The 15,477-nt window shown below is 36.6% G+C and overlaps 1 protein-coding gene across 5 annotated transcripts in view; it reads right to left on the bottom strand.

Annotated features, from left to right (window-relative positions):
• Window positions 1-15,477, bottom strand: part of YAP1 (Yes1 associated transcriptional regulator) — a 183,652-nt gene that overhangs the window by 128,252 nt on the left and 39,923 nt on the right. For all 5 annotated transcript variants that reach the window (XM_074957135.1, XM_074957126.1, XM_074957141.1 and 2 more), the window contains one exon: window positions 15,063-15,313. In XM_074957135.1, coding sequence (XP_074813236.1) covers window positions 15,063-15,313 — 251 coding nt within the window. The remainder of the gene's footprint in view (window positions 1-15,062; window positions 15,314-15,477) is intronic.

The following is a 15,477-nucleotide window of genomic DNA, read 5'->3' as shown; positions in this document are numbered from 1 at the left end:
CAGCGACACTGCCGGTAGTGCTTGTAGTGCAGACATACCCCAAGGCTCAAGCTGAGTATTCTTAGGGCTTGGCTACACTTGCGAGTTACAGCGCAATAAAGGAGCCCCAGGCGCACTAGCTCACTACCCGTCACACTGGCAAGGCACGTAGAGCGCTCTGACTCTGCGGCTACAGCGCTGCTGGTACTCCACCTCGGCGAGTGGAATAACGTTTGCTGCGCCTCCGCTGGAGCACCGCGGCGCCAGTTCCATTACTACACTCTGATCAGCCTCTGGAAACATCCCATAATTCCCTTAAGTCAAGTGGCCACTCTTCCCATTGTTTTTGAATCACTGCAGGAATGCGGATATGCCCTTTGAAAGCTCAGTTTCTGACAGCCGGCAGCTTATCTGCTCTGAGACAAAGCAAGCCATTAGTGTGGAATGGTGTGTGTGTGTGTGCGCGTGTGTGAGAGAGAGAGAGAGAGTCTGCTGCTGTCTGAACTTACAAGACAGCATGCCAACATGCTCTCAGCCCCCCCAAAAAAACCCACTCTCTCCCTCCACATACACACAACACGCTCCCTGTCACACTCCACCCTGTCCTCCCCATTTGAAAACTCGTTGCAGTCACTTGCATGCTGGGATAGCTGTCCACAATGCACCACTCCCAATGCCACTGCAAGTGCCGCAAATGTGGCCACACCAGTGCGCTTGAAGCTATCAGTGTGGACAGACTGCAGCGCTTTCCCTACTGCGCTCTCCAAAGACTGGTTTAACTCAAAGTGCTCTACATCTGCAACTGTAGCCATGCCCTTGGAGTTCTCTCTTCTGAACCCCTTATAGATCATTCTGAACACCTCTTTTTGTGGGGATGACAGACTATTAGTGTTATTTTTAACAGTTTTTATATCTGATGCAAATTTTGTCATCTATAAGAAACAATATCTTAAGAGTTTTTACTGACTAACATTTGTGACTCCCTCAGGCAGTCAGTAACTTAGTTAACTTGTGTTTAGAAAGTTTTAAAATCCTGTTGTCTCCTCCCGCCCATACCCCTCACTTCACTTTAGCAAAGCAAGCAATTAAAGATACTTTAAATGAGCAAAACTTTGCACAGCAGAGGGTCTGAACTCCTACTGCAATATGACTGCAGGGTGGAGGAATCAATTACGACTGACATGCAAACTTTGACTTGCTCAGCAACTCTGTATAAACAGGATTCAAATTGCAGCCTGGAGCAAGAACTACATAAATAGCTGCACTTTTATAATGTTCTCTTCAGGGTACCAATACAACCCTAACAACAAAAGCTGAGAAGTCACCCCACAATTTTATTTTTTTTAAATTAAATAAAAAATCATGGGGTCCTTCAGATAGCATTACCACGCGTGACTAAAATTTGATTCACTATGCTTCGATAGTAAGAGATCAAAGAGATGTCTTTATTTTCCACAACAAATCAGTGTGGTCTACAGAGTGGATCAAGTATAGGTCCCTTCAGAGGCATATTAATAGATGGAAGTATCTTTGAGTAGAAGAATTTTAGAAACTTAATTCTAAGACTTCGTATGGTCCTGTTACTGAGACACTACAAAGTGAAACAGTGACCAAATTATCAGGATATTGTGAAATGGCAATTGGGTTTTTTCAGTGAATAGGCATTTGTTAGTGCAAGAAAATGTGCAGACCATCACCAACATCTTACAAAGAAATGTTAAATTTACAGACATCTCCATTACCTTACAAGTACTTGGGCCTAACATCCTAGAGAGTTACAATACTCTTTTTCTTTGAAAGAGAGCAGATTGTTTTCTAAATTACTGGTTTTCTAAATTACTGAACTTGTAGGATGACATACGGGCTGCATTAAAATACAGTAAATTTGCTGCTTTTGAAGGGTCAAATTCAACAAAGACAGCACTAGGCTTCCATTTTTCCTAGCGAGCTGCTCTTGCAAGATACTGAGCAACCTTGACACTTTGGAGTCCAAAGAACTCACCACCTTACAGGATCAAACCCACCTGGAATTTAAATCTATGCAAGTAAAACAGGTTTTATCCAGTCTAGGCCATGAAGTCTAGAAACAAAGTCTCTCTTAAACGTGACCTGCAAAAAGAGGAGGGGGTGGGGGTGGAAGAATTCCCCAAAACCTACCAATTTGGATGCTTTATTACTTCTTATAATATATAAGACAGGTATGGAGGATTTTTTTTTTTATTAAATAGAGGGGTTTATAAAAAGAGGGAAAGGAATTTGTTTCTTTTTACTTTAGAAACACCACAAATGTTAAGTCTTACCTTTCCTTAGCTTTGCTGGATGAGTCAGGGGGTCTCAAAGATGTATTTTGTGAGCGTTCTCAGCCACTGACTGAAGGAGAAGAGGTGTTGAACCCTTAACAAATCTAGTCTACCTGTTAGACCTAGACAGATGTTAATAAAAACAACCCACTCAATTTTATACAGTCTGAATAAAAACAAATCCCCAACTCAATCAGGTTTATCTTCTTTGGTACTTATTGTAATCTTACTAGCTCTCCAGCCAGCCAGAGTCCTCCAAAATTTAAGCAGAGAAACTTTCAGAATTTCACCACATTTAAAAAACCCACAAGACTTTTTGGAGTTCACCTTTAAGACTAACATTAAAAACTCAACAGCGCAACTTTATACTGCGAGTTGACCTGCAGATAATATTCACAATGACAAGAAAAGAATCTCATGGAGAAGTAAAAACTCCTAAAGGAGAGTATGTAACTTTCATAGACTTTTTTAAAAATTGTTTATGGAAGAGACTAATCAAAGGGTGGTTTGTTTTAACATTTTCTTCAACTCTAATAGTCCATAAGTTTAAAGTAGTAAGAAGATGATGAAAATAAAATGGGAAGGAAAAAAAACCCTTCCACTTAAATTGCTTAATTTTCTAATTACCAGGCCAACCAAACTTCCTCTAACTCCAATATGTCACAGTTTTCCCTCAGATTTTTTAGAGAGAGGTGGAAAGCCAGCACTCAAAACTACATAAAGTTTATGTTAATGTTTACAGAGCACTTTGAAGTTGGAAAGTGCTATTAAATGGTCTCACTGCAAAGTGTAGACGTCTAAAGTATTTTATTGTTAAAGGGTGAAATTCACCTTGTCCCAACTGCCAATAAAAGATTCTATGAACTGCTAAACCCCAGTTAAGGAAAGCAGTCAGTACCTTTTCTCTACCCAAAAGGTGTTTTTTTCCTGAGTGTGCTAGGATTCATAGTAAATAGTGCATATTGTGGAAGAGTCGTGCAAACACAGATGTGTGCGCATATTTAGTCACTTTTCAACCATTACATCACATTTCCCAGTACATAGTCATTTTCCATACTTCAGTGTGCAGATTACACTGGTTGTCTTGAAGTTACAAACTGGGAACTGAAAAGAGCTAGGATGCCACACAGCACAATCCCATGCCAGTGGGACACTGCCATCTTCTCTGCATTTTTTACTGCTTGAGCTAGTCCAATTTTAAGTGTTCCAAACAGAAAGTCTTCCACTACTTCTCTTAGGAAACTGTTTCACATTCTAACAGACCTTGCTTTAAGAAAGCTTTTCATGAATATCAACCTTTAATTTTCCTTTTCTTAATGTCATCCTATTACCCCCCAGAAACATCCCTTTCTATCTCCCTACTGGTTTATTTTTCCTACTAAGCAACTCCATCTCAGCTGTACAACCCATATGCGGCTTTTAGAAAACATTTTATCATGTCATAAAAATGCCTGATTTTACAATATATTCAGAAGAGGAAAAAAATTATTTAACATTTCAGTTCCAACAGTTAATGAGGAAGGAAAAGGCATCCCCAAAGTAACAACACTATTTAAATAACTACCGTATGGCTACACATACTGACTCACAACAAAGCCCTCCATAAATCAGAACCTTTTGCAGATAAACAAGCAATAGTAAATTACTTTTACTTGACTCCACTATAAAACAGTTCAGCACAAGTTTTGACAACCCAACATCAGAGTAATAATCCATAACCAAACTTTCTACTAACACTGATGTAATCTTTTATCAGACAGCTCGCCAGAGTCTAAGCAAAAGGGTTCTGGTGTCTCAATATGACACAGAAAAGTCTTATTAATGAAGTTAAAGCAAAGCCCAAAATTGTTTTGAAGACAAAGATTTGTTTCCTTAGTAACTGGCATGGCTGACCTGCAGTATACTAGTAATGATTTTACTTCACAAGATATCTAGATGCTAATTTAGTAACTTAAAATAGACTAACTATGTTTGCCTGAAACCTAGCCCAAAGTAGGAGAGTTAAAAACCAACTGGTGTTTTAGTGGTGCTTGCCCGAGCCTTAAAATGGGAGCTTGAATTCATGAATGTATCTTTAAAGAGGCTAGGAAACAATGTTAAACCTTAATTTTACATGCTTCAAACTCCTGATATCCAGTAAAAACTCTCAGCATTGCTTCTGGTCCTAATTTGCACACAAAAAGCCAGAGTACAAATCAAGCCCAGTTTAGAATATTTTTACTTCCAACACAGCAAAAATATGTTTACTAGTCACCACTTTCATAACAGAGCATTACAAACGTCCCATAAATTAAATGCTTAACACCAAACAGCTCCATACCTGATAAGTTTCAAAGTATACCTTTTAAACAAACTGAACTTAAATTTAAAAAACATTGTTTGATAGAATATGTTCAATCATTGTGTGGCATCTTAACTTTCCAACACCTAGGCTCCACCTAAGAGATTTGTTTCATATTAAATTTAACCCAAATTTGTCAGATTACTCCATGGGAAGTGTGGCGGATAACATAACCACTGCTGATTATGAAAGAGTATATTCACCCATAGACAAACATGTCCTGGTGGCATCTAGCCTATGTATTTTACACGTGCTACTTGTGTATGCCTCCCGTGCAGACTTCCTGCATTCAACACCGTATTATTTTCAGAATTTACAAGAGGAAAAGAAACCTTGATTTATTCAAGTTTTAGGAATTAAACATCCCTGTGCCTTGTGTGAAAGAGGATTTTTTTCCTTACACAAAAAAGGTCACTATTAATGGGAGAATTCACCAATTTAAATATTTATTAATTATATGTTTTATAGCCACTTGAGATTTCCTAACATAGTAATGGCAAAACGAATTAGTTTTCACAACATAGAAAGAGCTGCAGACCCACAGCTTCAAGGGGTCAAACTAAATTCAATTACATCATTTGGATGTTTTCCCAAACTATGAAGGGAAACATATCACAAGATCTGGATACATGTAAAAAGAACGAGAAACATCTTTATTTTTGGCCAACAGTACTCTAACTATTCACCCCTCTCTTTTTAGGAGAATCTGAGTGAATTTTAGCTTTGATGTGAAAGTATACCAACTGCCTATAGTTAATACTATGCTAGCTTCCACAGTTCATCTTGTACTCCAATCCTGACATAACATCCTTGCTAATACCATTATTTGCCTCACCTGGCAACTAATTATGTCTGTGACATGTAGAGATGACTATTCAGAGGTAAGCTAGGATCAGTCTTCTTACTTCACTTCACCTGTGACCCAATTCAATCCCTGAAGTAAAATGTTTTAAAACACATCTAGTGTCCATAATGGGTTTACTTTTCCTCAAAAAACATTTCTGGCAACCAATGTAAGTGAATAAAGGAAATTAATACCTGCTATAAGAAAAGGAGGACTTGTGGCTTTAGTCTCTAAGGTGCCACAAGTCCTCCTTTTCTTTTTGTGGATACAGACTAACACGGCTGCTACTCTAATACCTGCTATGTTTTCCTCAGTGTCAATTGTGTAAAGTCATTAATTAGCGTGCAGCATTCGTAAATCAGGAACATTGAATGATAAGTTCGTTCTAAGTACCAAAGGTTTTAAATAGGGCTGTCGATTAATTGCAGTTAACTCACACGATTAACTGAAAAAAAAAAATCAATTGCAATTAAATCGCACTGTTAAATAGAATACCAACTGAAATTTATTAAATATTTCTGGATTTTTTTTACATTTGCAAATATATTGATTTCTATTATGTAAAGTGTACAGTGCTCACTTTTTACAGTGCAAATATTTTTAATCAAAAATAATATAAATGATAAAAGAAATAGTATTAGTCAATTCACTTCATACAAGTACTGTAGTACAATCTCTATCATGAAAGAGTAACTTACAAATGTAGATTTTTTTTTTGTTACATAACTGCACTCAGACAAAACAATGTAAAACTTTAGAACCTACAGTGTCCACTCAGTCCTGCTTCTTGTTCAGCCAATTGCTAAGATAAACAAGTTTGTTTACATTTGAGGATACTGCTGCCTGCTTCTTATTTACAATGTCACCCGTAAGTGAGAACAGGCGTTCATATGGCACTTTTGTAGCCAGCATTGCAAGGTATTTACATGCCGAATATGCCCCTTCATGCCCGTATGCCCCTTCATGCTTTGGCCACCATTCCAGAGGAGATGCTTCCATGCTGACGACGCTCATTGAAAAAAAAATAATAATGCGTTAATTAAATTTGTGACTTAACTCTTTGGGGGAGAATTTGGTGTCTCCTGTTCTGTTTTACCCGCATTTCATGTTATAGCAGTCTCAGATGACGACTCAGCACATGTTGTTCATTTTAAGAACACTTTCACTGCAGATTTGACAAAATGCAAAGAAGGTACCTATATGAGATTTCTAAAAATAACTACAGTACTCGACCCAAGATTTAAGAATCTAAAGTGCCTTCCAAAATCCGAGAAGGACAAAGCGGGGAGCACGCTTACAGAAATCTTAAAAGAACACTCCGATGTGGAAACTACAGAACCCGTACCACCAAAAAAGAAAATCAACCTTCTGCTGGTGGCATCGGACACAGATAATGAAAATGAACATGTGTTCGTCAGCTCTGCTCTGGATAGTTATCAAGCAGAATCCGTCATCAGCATGGACACATGTCGTCTGGAATGGTGGTTGAAGCATGAAGGGACATATGAATCTTGACGCAAGATATTTATGTGCCAGATGCGCTAGCCGGCTACAACAGTGCGATGTGAACGCCTGTTCTCACTTTCAGGTGACATTGTAAACAAGAAGCAGGCAGCATTATCTCCCACAAATTCTAACCAAAGTTGTTTGAGTGATTGGCTGAACAAGATGTAGGACTGAATGGACTTTTAGGCTCTAAAGTTTTATATTGTTTTATTTTTGAATGAGGTTTTTTTGTATATAATTCTACATTTGTAAGTTCAACTTTCATGATAAAGAGATTGCACTACAGTACTTGTATTAGGTCAACTGAAAAATACGATTTTTTTTTTTTTTACTGTGCAAATATTTGTAATCAAAAATAAAGTGAGCACTCTACGCGTTGTATTTTGTGTTGTAATTGAAATCAGTATATTTGAAAATTTAGACAATATCCAAAAATATTTAAATAATATTCTATTATTGTTTAACAGTGCGATTAATCATGATTAATTTTTTTAATTGCACGATTAATCGCAATTACTTTTTTAATCGCTTGATAGCCCTAGTTTTAAACTCTTAATCTTAAAGTTATTGCTTTTACCTCTTATGGAAGGGGGAAGAGATGGGTTTTATGATTGGGTATGTGATGAAGACGCCACTAATGAGGAGATAGTGAAAATGGTACCACTTACCAATAATGCTTAATATAAAAATGATTAATGTTATAATTAGTGGCTAATACCACTGTTACTAGAATGACAACTTCCAAATTGGCATCCTTTTGTTAATTTACAGCTTTCTACAGAGCTGCAATCACCTATTATATGTTTGATGGGTTACAGATTATTATCCCTCCCATGCTGTGAACCAGATGAGTATTAAACAATTCAACTGTCCTTTTTCCTAGCCTCTGAGAATGACAGAGGGGGGGATAGGATGGTTAGAAGATTTATGCCAAACTTTTGTTTGCCTTTAAGGAGAGTTCAAGAACCCAGCAAATAAAAGTGCTTCCCTGGTGGCAACACTTGTTCCCAGAAAACTTGGTGCGACAGTACTTGAGCAACCAGGGCATGCAACAATTTTTCTTCATAAAAGGATCAGTATCTCTTTCACTGCTTGGAAGTCTGATTAATCCTTTAATAAGCAGACCCCTTCTAAGAAATGTATCACTTTGTAACCACTATTACTGATACTCACAGCCTCTTTAAGACTTCCCATTAGAAAACACGGATAATTGACTAATTAATGCTACAAGTGATAATTTATGCTGGTTAACATGTTATAATATATTTTAAACCAGAGTAATGCTAACTGAATACAAAGCTGAACTTAAATTTAATTTGGGGAATCCAAAATGTGAACAATATTATAAAGAAATGAAAAACATTTTCTTTTTAATCTATATTAAAGCAAAATTACTTTGTTCATCAAACAATATCAGAGGCAGTTTTACATCAGTGCTTCAAGGGGATTTTAAAGTTGTAGTTTTACATGTTCAAAAAAAAATTAAAATAGTTTTGCTCTTCACCCTTAATACTACTTAAAGAAAATGACAGTAATGTGATCTTGTTATTGTTCTAAAATATGCTCCTATAGTTAAATACGGGGAATCGCATCCCTTCAATGTACATGCACAGCTCCTATTAAGGTTAATGGAAGCTGTATTCACAACTGCTGAGTTTTGCTTCCCATACAGCATTAATATTTGACTCTCAGTGAGGGCCTCCTCCAGTGCCCATTGAAGTCAATGAAACAACTATGGATTTTCAATGAGGACTGTATCAGGCCCCTACAAAGCACAAATGTTGTTCTTACAAAAATTGGAATTTTGGAGTACCAAGTCCTTTTAAAATGATATAGATGAACAACCAATGAAAAAAATATCAGTGTGAATCTCCAAAAGTGTATCTATTTTTAATTACGATTTTTTTCCAGGCACCCAGCACAATTCATTGTAATTTCACAACCTGATTCCAATTGTCCTGTTTTCCTTTGGAACAAAATGGAAACTTTTAACAGGAAAACACATTTAAAATGCTTTATTCATATTTCCATGAGATGTATTGTTAGTTTGCATGTTCTCTATTACCTTAACTTTTTTGTATACAGTACTACAAAAATACTGCACATGGCAGAGTATTCAACACAGGGATGCTATCAATGCTCTTGCATTTTCTTTTTGAAAGCAGTGAGGTATTGTGTGTCATTCTTTCCATTGATGCCCACCCACTGAGCTTAGCGCAAGTTCTGTACAGAGCATTAAAGACATACTTTCGTCTTTCTCCCAGCTCACTCTCAAGACAAATAGGCAGAGTTGCCCTTCCCCCCAAATAAAGAAATACTTTGTGCAACTGCAGTTTCAAAATAATTTTGCAGCATCAATATCAGAGAAATATTAAAGGCTTTTCATTTTTAAAAGGACAAAGAAGTCATCTTATTGTATATAATACTATTTTCCAAAACCAAGAAACGTAACTCAGGCACACACACAAGTTAACAATTTTTAAATGTCACACACACAAGTATATTTCCTTCCTTTAGTTACCTGAGTTTGTTGTGAAATTAGCTAATATAAATGTGTTTTTTTTTTAATCTTGGGGAAGCTGTCTGATATACAATGCATCGTAAAGACTACAGAAAACTTAACACAAATAGTCAGGAATCAATGTTATGAACATGAAATTAAGTTTTTATTTGTACTCTAGCTTACATATAGTTCAGTAGAGTGAGAGTAGTAAAAGCTTCAACTGCTTTTAATAGCATGAGTATAAAAAAAAAATAGCCTAAACCTATCATAAGCAGTAGTTACAATTTTAGTCTCCAACGGTACCATTCATTTAATGTCAGAATGAACCTGAGCTGTGTACTGAGCAGGGCGAACAACTTCAGAGAAGCTCCATTAATTATGTTGCTGAATACTTACTTCATCTGTACCCTAAGGTACTACATACATTTTAATGTCACCTTGGATCCAAATAGAACAACAAACATTTTCTGTCCCAAAAAACTCAGGTCAGTTCTTCTTTGTTTTTGTATAAGTGTTGAGGAAGAATGGGAGAGAAATGTAACAGCAGTGTCGATCACTTTATTAGGTCCTTTATCTTTCTATATTACAAATCACATAAAAGCAAAGAATCAAGCTGCATTATTGTTTTAAGGGCCTTCAGTTCCATATTATATCAAATTACCTGAATCTATCCCTAACTCTGTACAGAACATGTAAGAAATACACAGCTAGCAATAACCCATCTGATAAGAGATCTTACAAAAGGTTAATGGTAATGGTAAATATCACTTGAAATATCACTTGAAAACCAACTCAGCTTTATTCAGGAAGTCATAGAACACTTCATAAAGACAATAGGAAGCTGTTGACAAACTGCATGGAAGAACGGCTTCCTGCAGGAAAAAGCAACTACAAGACAGTTGGACTGCGCAATGGCAGTTTCCTCACGCGGGGAGAGAGGAAAGGGTATTACACCACTTTTGTAGGAATTAAATGTACTGTGTTGTATGATTTAGAATAGTCCAGCGTTGAATATAAAATAAGCAAACAACAGAAATTACATCTAGCATACGGATTTGCCCTTTTCCAAAGTGCTGACTGCTATTACCGCAGCAATGCATTTTATCTCTTGCCCAGAGGTTGAGCTAGTAGCCCCCCTTCACAGTTCATCGAAATGTCAACCTACCACTGGCCAACAGGAAGTGCTTCAAAAGCCACATGATTGACCTACTGACCAATCATGCCATCTTTATTTTATATTCAGTCCATTCTGAAACACTTCTGCACTGCATGATAATATTGTGCAGACTAACATCTGACTACATACTAAGGAGACAAGACTTATTTTACCACTGATGAACTCTAGCTACATTTCACAGAAGTTTGCAGCTTTAATGAAGTATAAATGCTACCACACATGACAGGAATGTGTTTGCTTCACCGCTCTAACTCTGCTTCAATTACACTATAGATTAATCATGCTAATAAAACTCCTGGTTATAATGGTGATCTGAATATTAATGAAGTATTGGACCACCACATATTGGGCAGAAATTTAAACTTACACATGAAGTTTAAATGATGATGCTGAAATGGACTTAATGTAAGAATGCCGGATGTTGGGATTTCAAAACTGGATCCTACCCCAGAATATCCCAGACTGATATAAGAGTACAAGAGTTGGTCATTATAACATTTGACTATTTTGAGTCATTTTCTCATCTGCCTGTCCCATTGTGAAAATTATTGCATTTGCAGTTCTTGATCTCTTCAAGTGAAATTTCCTTACTGTATTTAACCGTCCACAGGATAGACGGATTTGAATTTAATTTTTTTATATATTTGTATATTTTTGATGGATATCAATATTTATTTTAAGCACTTTTTGGTAAGTTTACACAAAATAATGGGTTTTAACCTTTTTAAAATTTTTATCGATTTAAATTTTCATAATTGTGTGAAATTATGGGGAGTAAGACAATGGGGTCTGACAATTATTTAACTACAGTAGACGTTGAAATTCAAAAAGTTAAAACTTTTAACCGTTAAAACACAAATTGTCATATGTCAAAATATACAAAGTAAATATCCTTAAATAAAACTTTTTTTTTTTCTTCCAAGCAATATTTTTCTTACTTTGCCTATCTGTAAATTTGAATGATCATCACAGGAAATATCTGTCTTTGGTTTGGGTGTGTATGGTGAAATCTATGTTTATCAAGATTTAATCGATAAAAAACTAATCCTTCCAAGCATAAGTATAGGGTGTACTACAATAACCAACACCACAGGGCTGACTAACAACTGAAGATATGTCTAATACTTTCACCTACTCTGTATAAATGTACAGTACTTCTATTTACCAGTAAGGATCATGCTTTCATGGAATGGCTACTGAACAGGGCAATAAGAACAAAAAGCAACAATACCAAGCTAGTGAAGAGGGGCCAAAACTCTGCATATTGTAGAGGGAACCAATTATTCACAAGCAAAAATTGCTTACAGATTCCAAAGCCAGAAGAGAACATTGTGATCATCTAGTCTGATCTCCTAACACAGGTCAGAGAACTTCCCCAAAACAACATCTACGGCATATCTTTTAGAAAAACATCCATTCTTGATTTTAAAATGGTCAGCAATGAAGAATCCACCACAACCCTTGGTAAAATGTTCTCACTGTTAAAAATGTACACCCTGTTTCCAGTCTGAATTTGTTTAGTTTCAACTTCCAGCCATTGGATGATGTTTTACCTTTTTCTGCCAGACTGAAGAGCCATTATTAAATATTTGTTCCCCTTATAGATACTTACAGCCTGGAATCAAGTCAACCCTTAATCTTCTAAACAGACTGAGCTCCCTGAGTCTATCAGGAATATTTTCTAATTCTTTAATCATTCTTGTGGCTCTTCTCTGAACATGCTCCAAATTATCAACATCCTTTTTTAATCTGGACCCCCAGAACTAGACACATTATTCCAGAAGTAGTCACACCAGTGCCAAATACAGAGATAAAATAACGTCTCTTCTCCTACTCGAGATTCCCCTGTTTATGCATCCAAGGATCAACAAGCTCTTTTGGCCATAGCATCACACTGGGAGCTCACGTTAAGCTAATTATCCACCATGACCCCCCAAATCTTTTTCAGTCACTGCTTCCCAGAATAGGGTCCTCCATCCTGTAAATATGGCCTACATTCTTTGTTTCTAGTTGTATATATTTATATTTAGCTGTATTAGAGCACAAAAGTTATATTAGCAGCAGAATTCTGGATACACTTACTTATGTTTTAAGAAAGCTCAAAGTATAAATAGACAAACTGCCAGTTTAAATCAGCTTCCAGGACCTATATATATGTATTCTATCTGAAGTTCAAAATAACTGTTTTAAGAAAACTTCTGAAATATACATTTGCTTGTGCTAAAAGGAATTCTTCAAAAAAAATTTTTACTGTATGTTTTTGAAATATCCAAAGTGTTTCACTGGTACTCAGGTTATAAAGATAACACAAGTAATTCTGAATTGCAATGATGCTTGTGGGTTACACCTGCAGACAGTGTTATAAGACCTATTAAGGACAACAAATGCTGATCTTCAAGTGTGAACAGAGCCTTCTGAACTGTCCTCATCAGGCTCTCCCAAAGCACAGAATCACCCAAGGAAAGTAAAAAGAAAACAGCCTATTAAGCTGTTGAAAATCTCCCCAGGTCAGCATGTGACCCAGCAGGGAGAGGTTCAAAAAGTACAGCCTTTATTTTTCTTCCTAACAACCTGGTTTGTTTCCACTCTTTTCCCCTTCAAGACACATCCTTCACAGCTAGCAGCTCTTTCAATCATTTACTTTGGATGTCTGCTTGAGAACAAACGACCTTGCTCATGCAGATGAGTTTGCCAGACTTGTGTGTACTTTCCAGTCTCAGGCTCTTTATTGTTCTTGCTGAAACCTGACCCTTTGAAATGGATACCAGGACACCAAGAAAGGACAAAAAAGAAAACTTGCAGAAAAAAGGAAAAGATTTTCTGTAGTAATAATGAAACTGTAGAAAAGCTTTCCAAGATCAAATCCTTCCCTCTGCTTTCACCTGAATGAGCATAATTAAAGAATCAATTATAAAAGTGTATTTAAGTGTAAAGACATTTTGCATCTCTTATAAAGCAATAAAACCCTTTCTATAAAATTGAAATAGACAATTACTAAAAATAGTAAGAAACACTATCAATTGCGCAATTTTAAATCCATTACATTTGATCTGAATTAGCAGACTGTTGTGTTTGCAGTTTTGCCCTATTATATAAGCTAGTTCGTAAGAGTTTAAGTAGTACAGTAAAAAAAATGGTTTTGATCTAATTTCAAAATTTATGTTGCGCTCCCTCAAGGCCCAGTGGGAAATAGTCTCAGCTGGCGTAAACTTGCCTAATTCCAAAAAATTCAAAGGTGCAATGCCAATTTACACCAGCTCAGGATCTGGTCTAATGTGTATTATTCAGTTACATCGACAAAAATCACAGCTACATACTCTTTGGCTTTTGCCTATTTTTAGGTTCTTAACACAGACTAATTTCCCAAAGAATTCAGGCTTGAATACTTTATTTTGGTAAACATGACACAGAAGTTTACAATAATCTTAAGGTAAGCAAGGTATGACTATGTAAATGCTTCATTATATATATGCTTTATTTTCCCTAAATTCAAAATGACAAATAATGGGCTACTTGGAGCCTGCCAGTTTAAAAAAAAATGTTAAAAATAAGTAAAAGAAAATGCTAAAAATACAGTCCAAGTATTTGAGGGCCAATTACATGTCTTGGTGGTCACTCTTTCTGAAAAGGAGGATAGACTCCTGATGCTTTCGAAACTACACAGTATAAAAGAAAACGCTCCCTAATGGATTACATATCACACTGCTGGCATGTGTAAGCTCTTGTCAGTTATAGAAAAGGGTATACTAAATTCACTATAGGACAAAAGCCATATGTGCATGAGTAAGAAGCAATTTTCAAGAATTTTATGAATTTTCCCTCTCAAGCCAAACAATGTAAGTTAATTTTGAGAACTATAAACTCCAACCCTGTAATCAGATCCACGTACCAATGGACTCTGCGTGGGCGCAGGAGTCTGCATGCATGGATCTGAATGCACAATCAGTGCCTATATCATTGCACTTTGAACAATCAGAGCAATCCTTTACTCCTCTCACTAAAATATCTGCCAAAGTTACTTAACATTTTTAACATCCATTTTATAGCAAATTTGTGTGACAGTTCCATTTATTTTGGCCCGAAGAACTTTATGCAAGTCAAAATATCATTATATACATTTAAGTGATTTTTAAAACACAAACACAGAAAACCACCACTTCATATTTAAGACAAACCAAGAAGAAGACAGGTTTAAAACACACAGGATTTTCATAAGAGCCAAACACTCACACCTCCAACTGAAGTCAGTGGGAGCTGTAGGTGCTCAGTACTATTGAAAATCATGCCCTATCATTTTAAAATACATTTTACACTAAAGGTGCAGCGATTCCTATACACAGAGATTCTTAAACATGGAACACAAACTTTGTTAAGAAATGCAGCTAACCTTCTTTCAAATAGATTTTACTTACTTCAGAAAATATCTCTGGCCAGATGGCGTCTTAGCCATCTCCCAACCTGGTGGCAGAGGTACATCATCAGGAATCTCAAATGAAGACTGGCGGAGATGTTGAGAAGAAGGTGCAGCTCCAGGGCCAGTCACTACTCCAGAGGGGGTAAGTGTCCCTGGAGAGACAGCTCCAAGCTGCAGCGAAGCTGGAGAGGAATGAGCTCGGACATGTTGTGGAGTCAAGGCTCCTGCTGACCCTCCATCAGTGCTGGCCTGTCAGGAGTTAAATTGTTGTAAGATATTTTACTTCAGCAGAAACATACCTGTTGGGACACAACCTACTTTTAACTTACTGAATGTTTTCTAGACAAGCAGGCAAATATGTTTTTTCTAAAATTCTACTTATTCCGAAGTTGCTAAATTCAAGGATGTAGCCC

Source organism: Natator depressus, chromosome 1 (assembly GCF_965152275.1).
Source record: "Natator depressus isolate rNatDep1 chromosome 1, rNatDep2.hap1, whole genome shotgun sequence".
NCBI classification, from domain to species: Eukaryota; Metazoa; Chordata; order Testudines; family Cheloniidae; genus Natator; species Natator depressus.
This window is presented reverse-complemented; position numbering and strand designations above follow the sequence as displayed.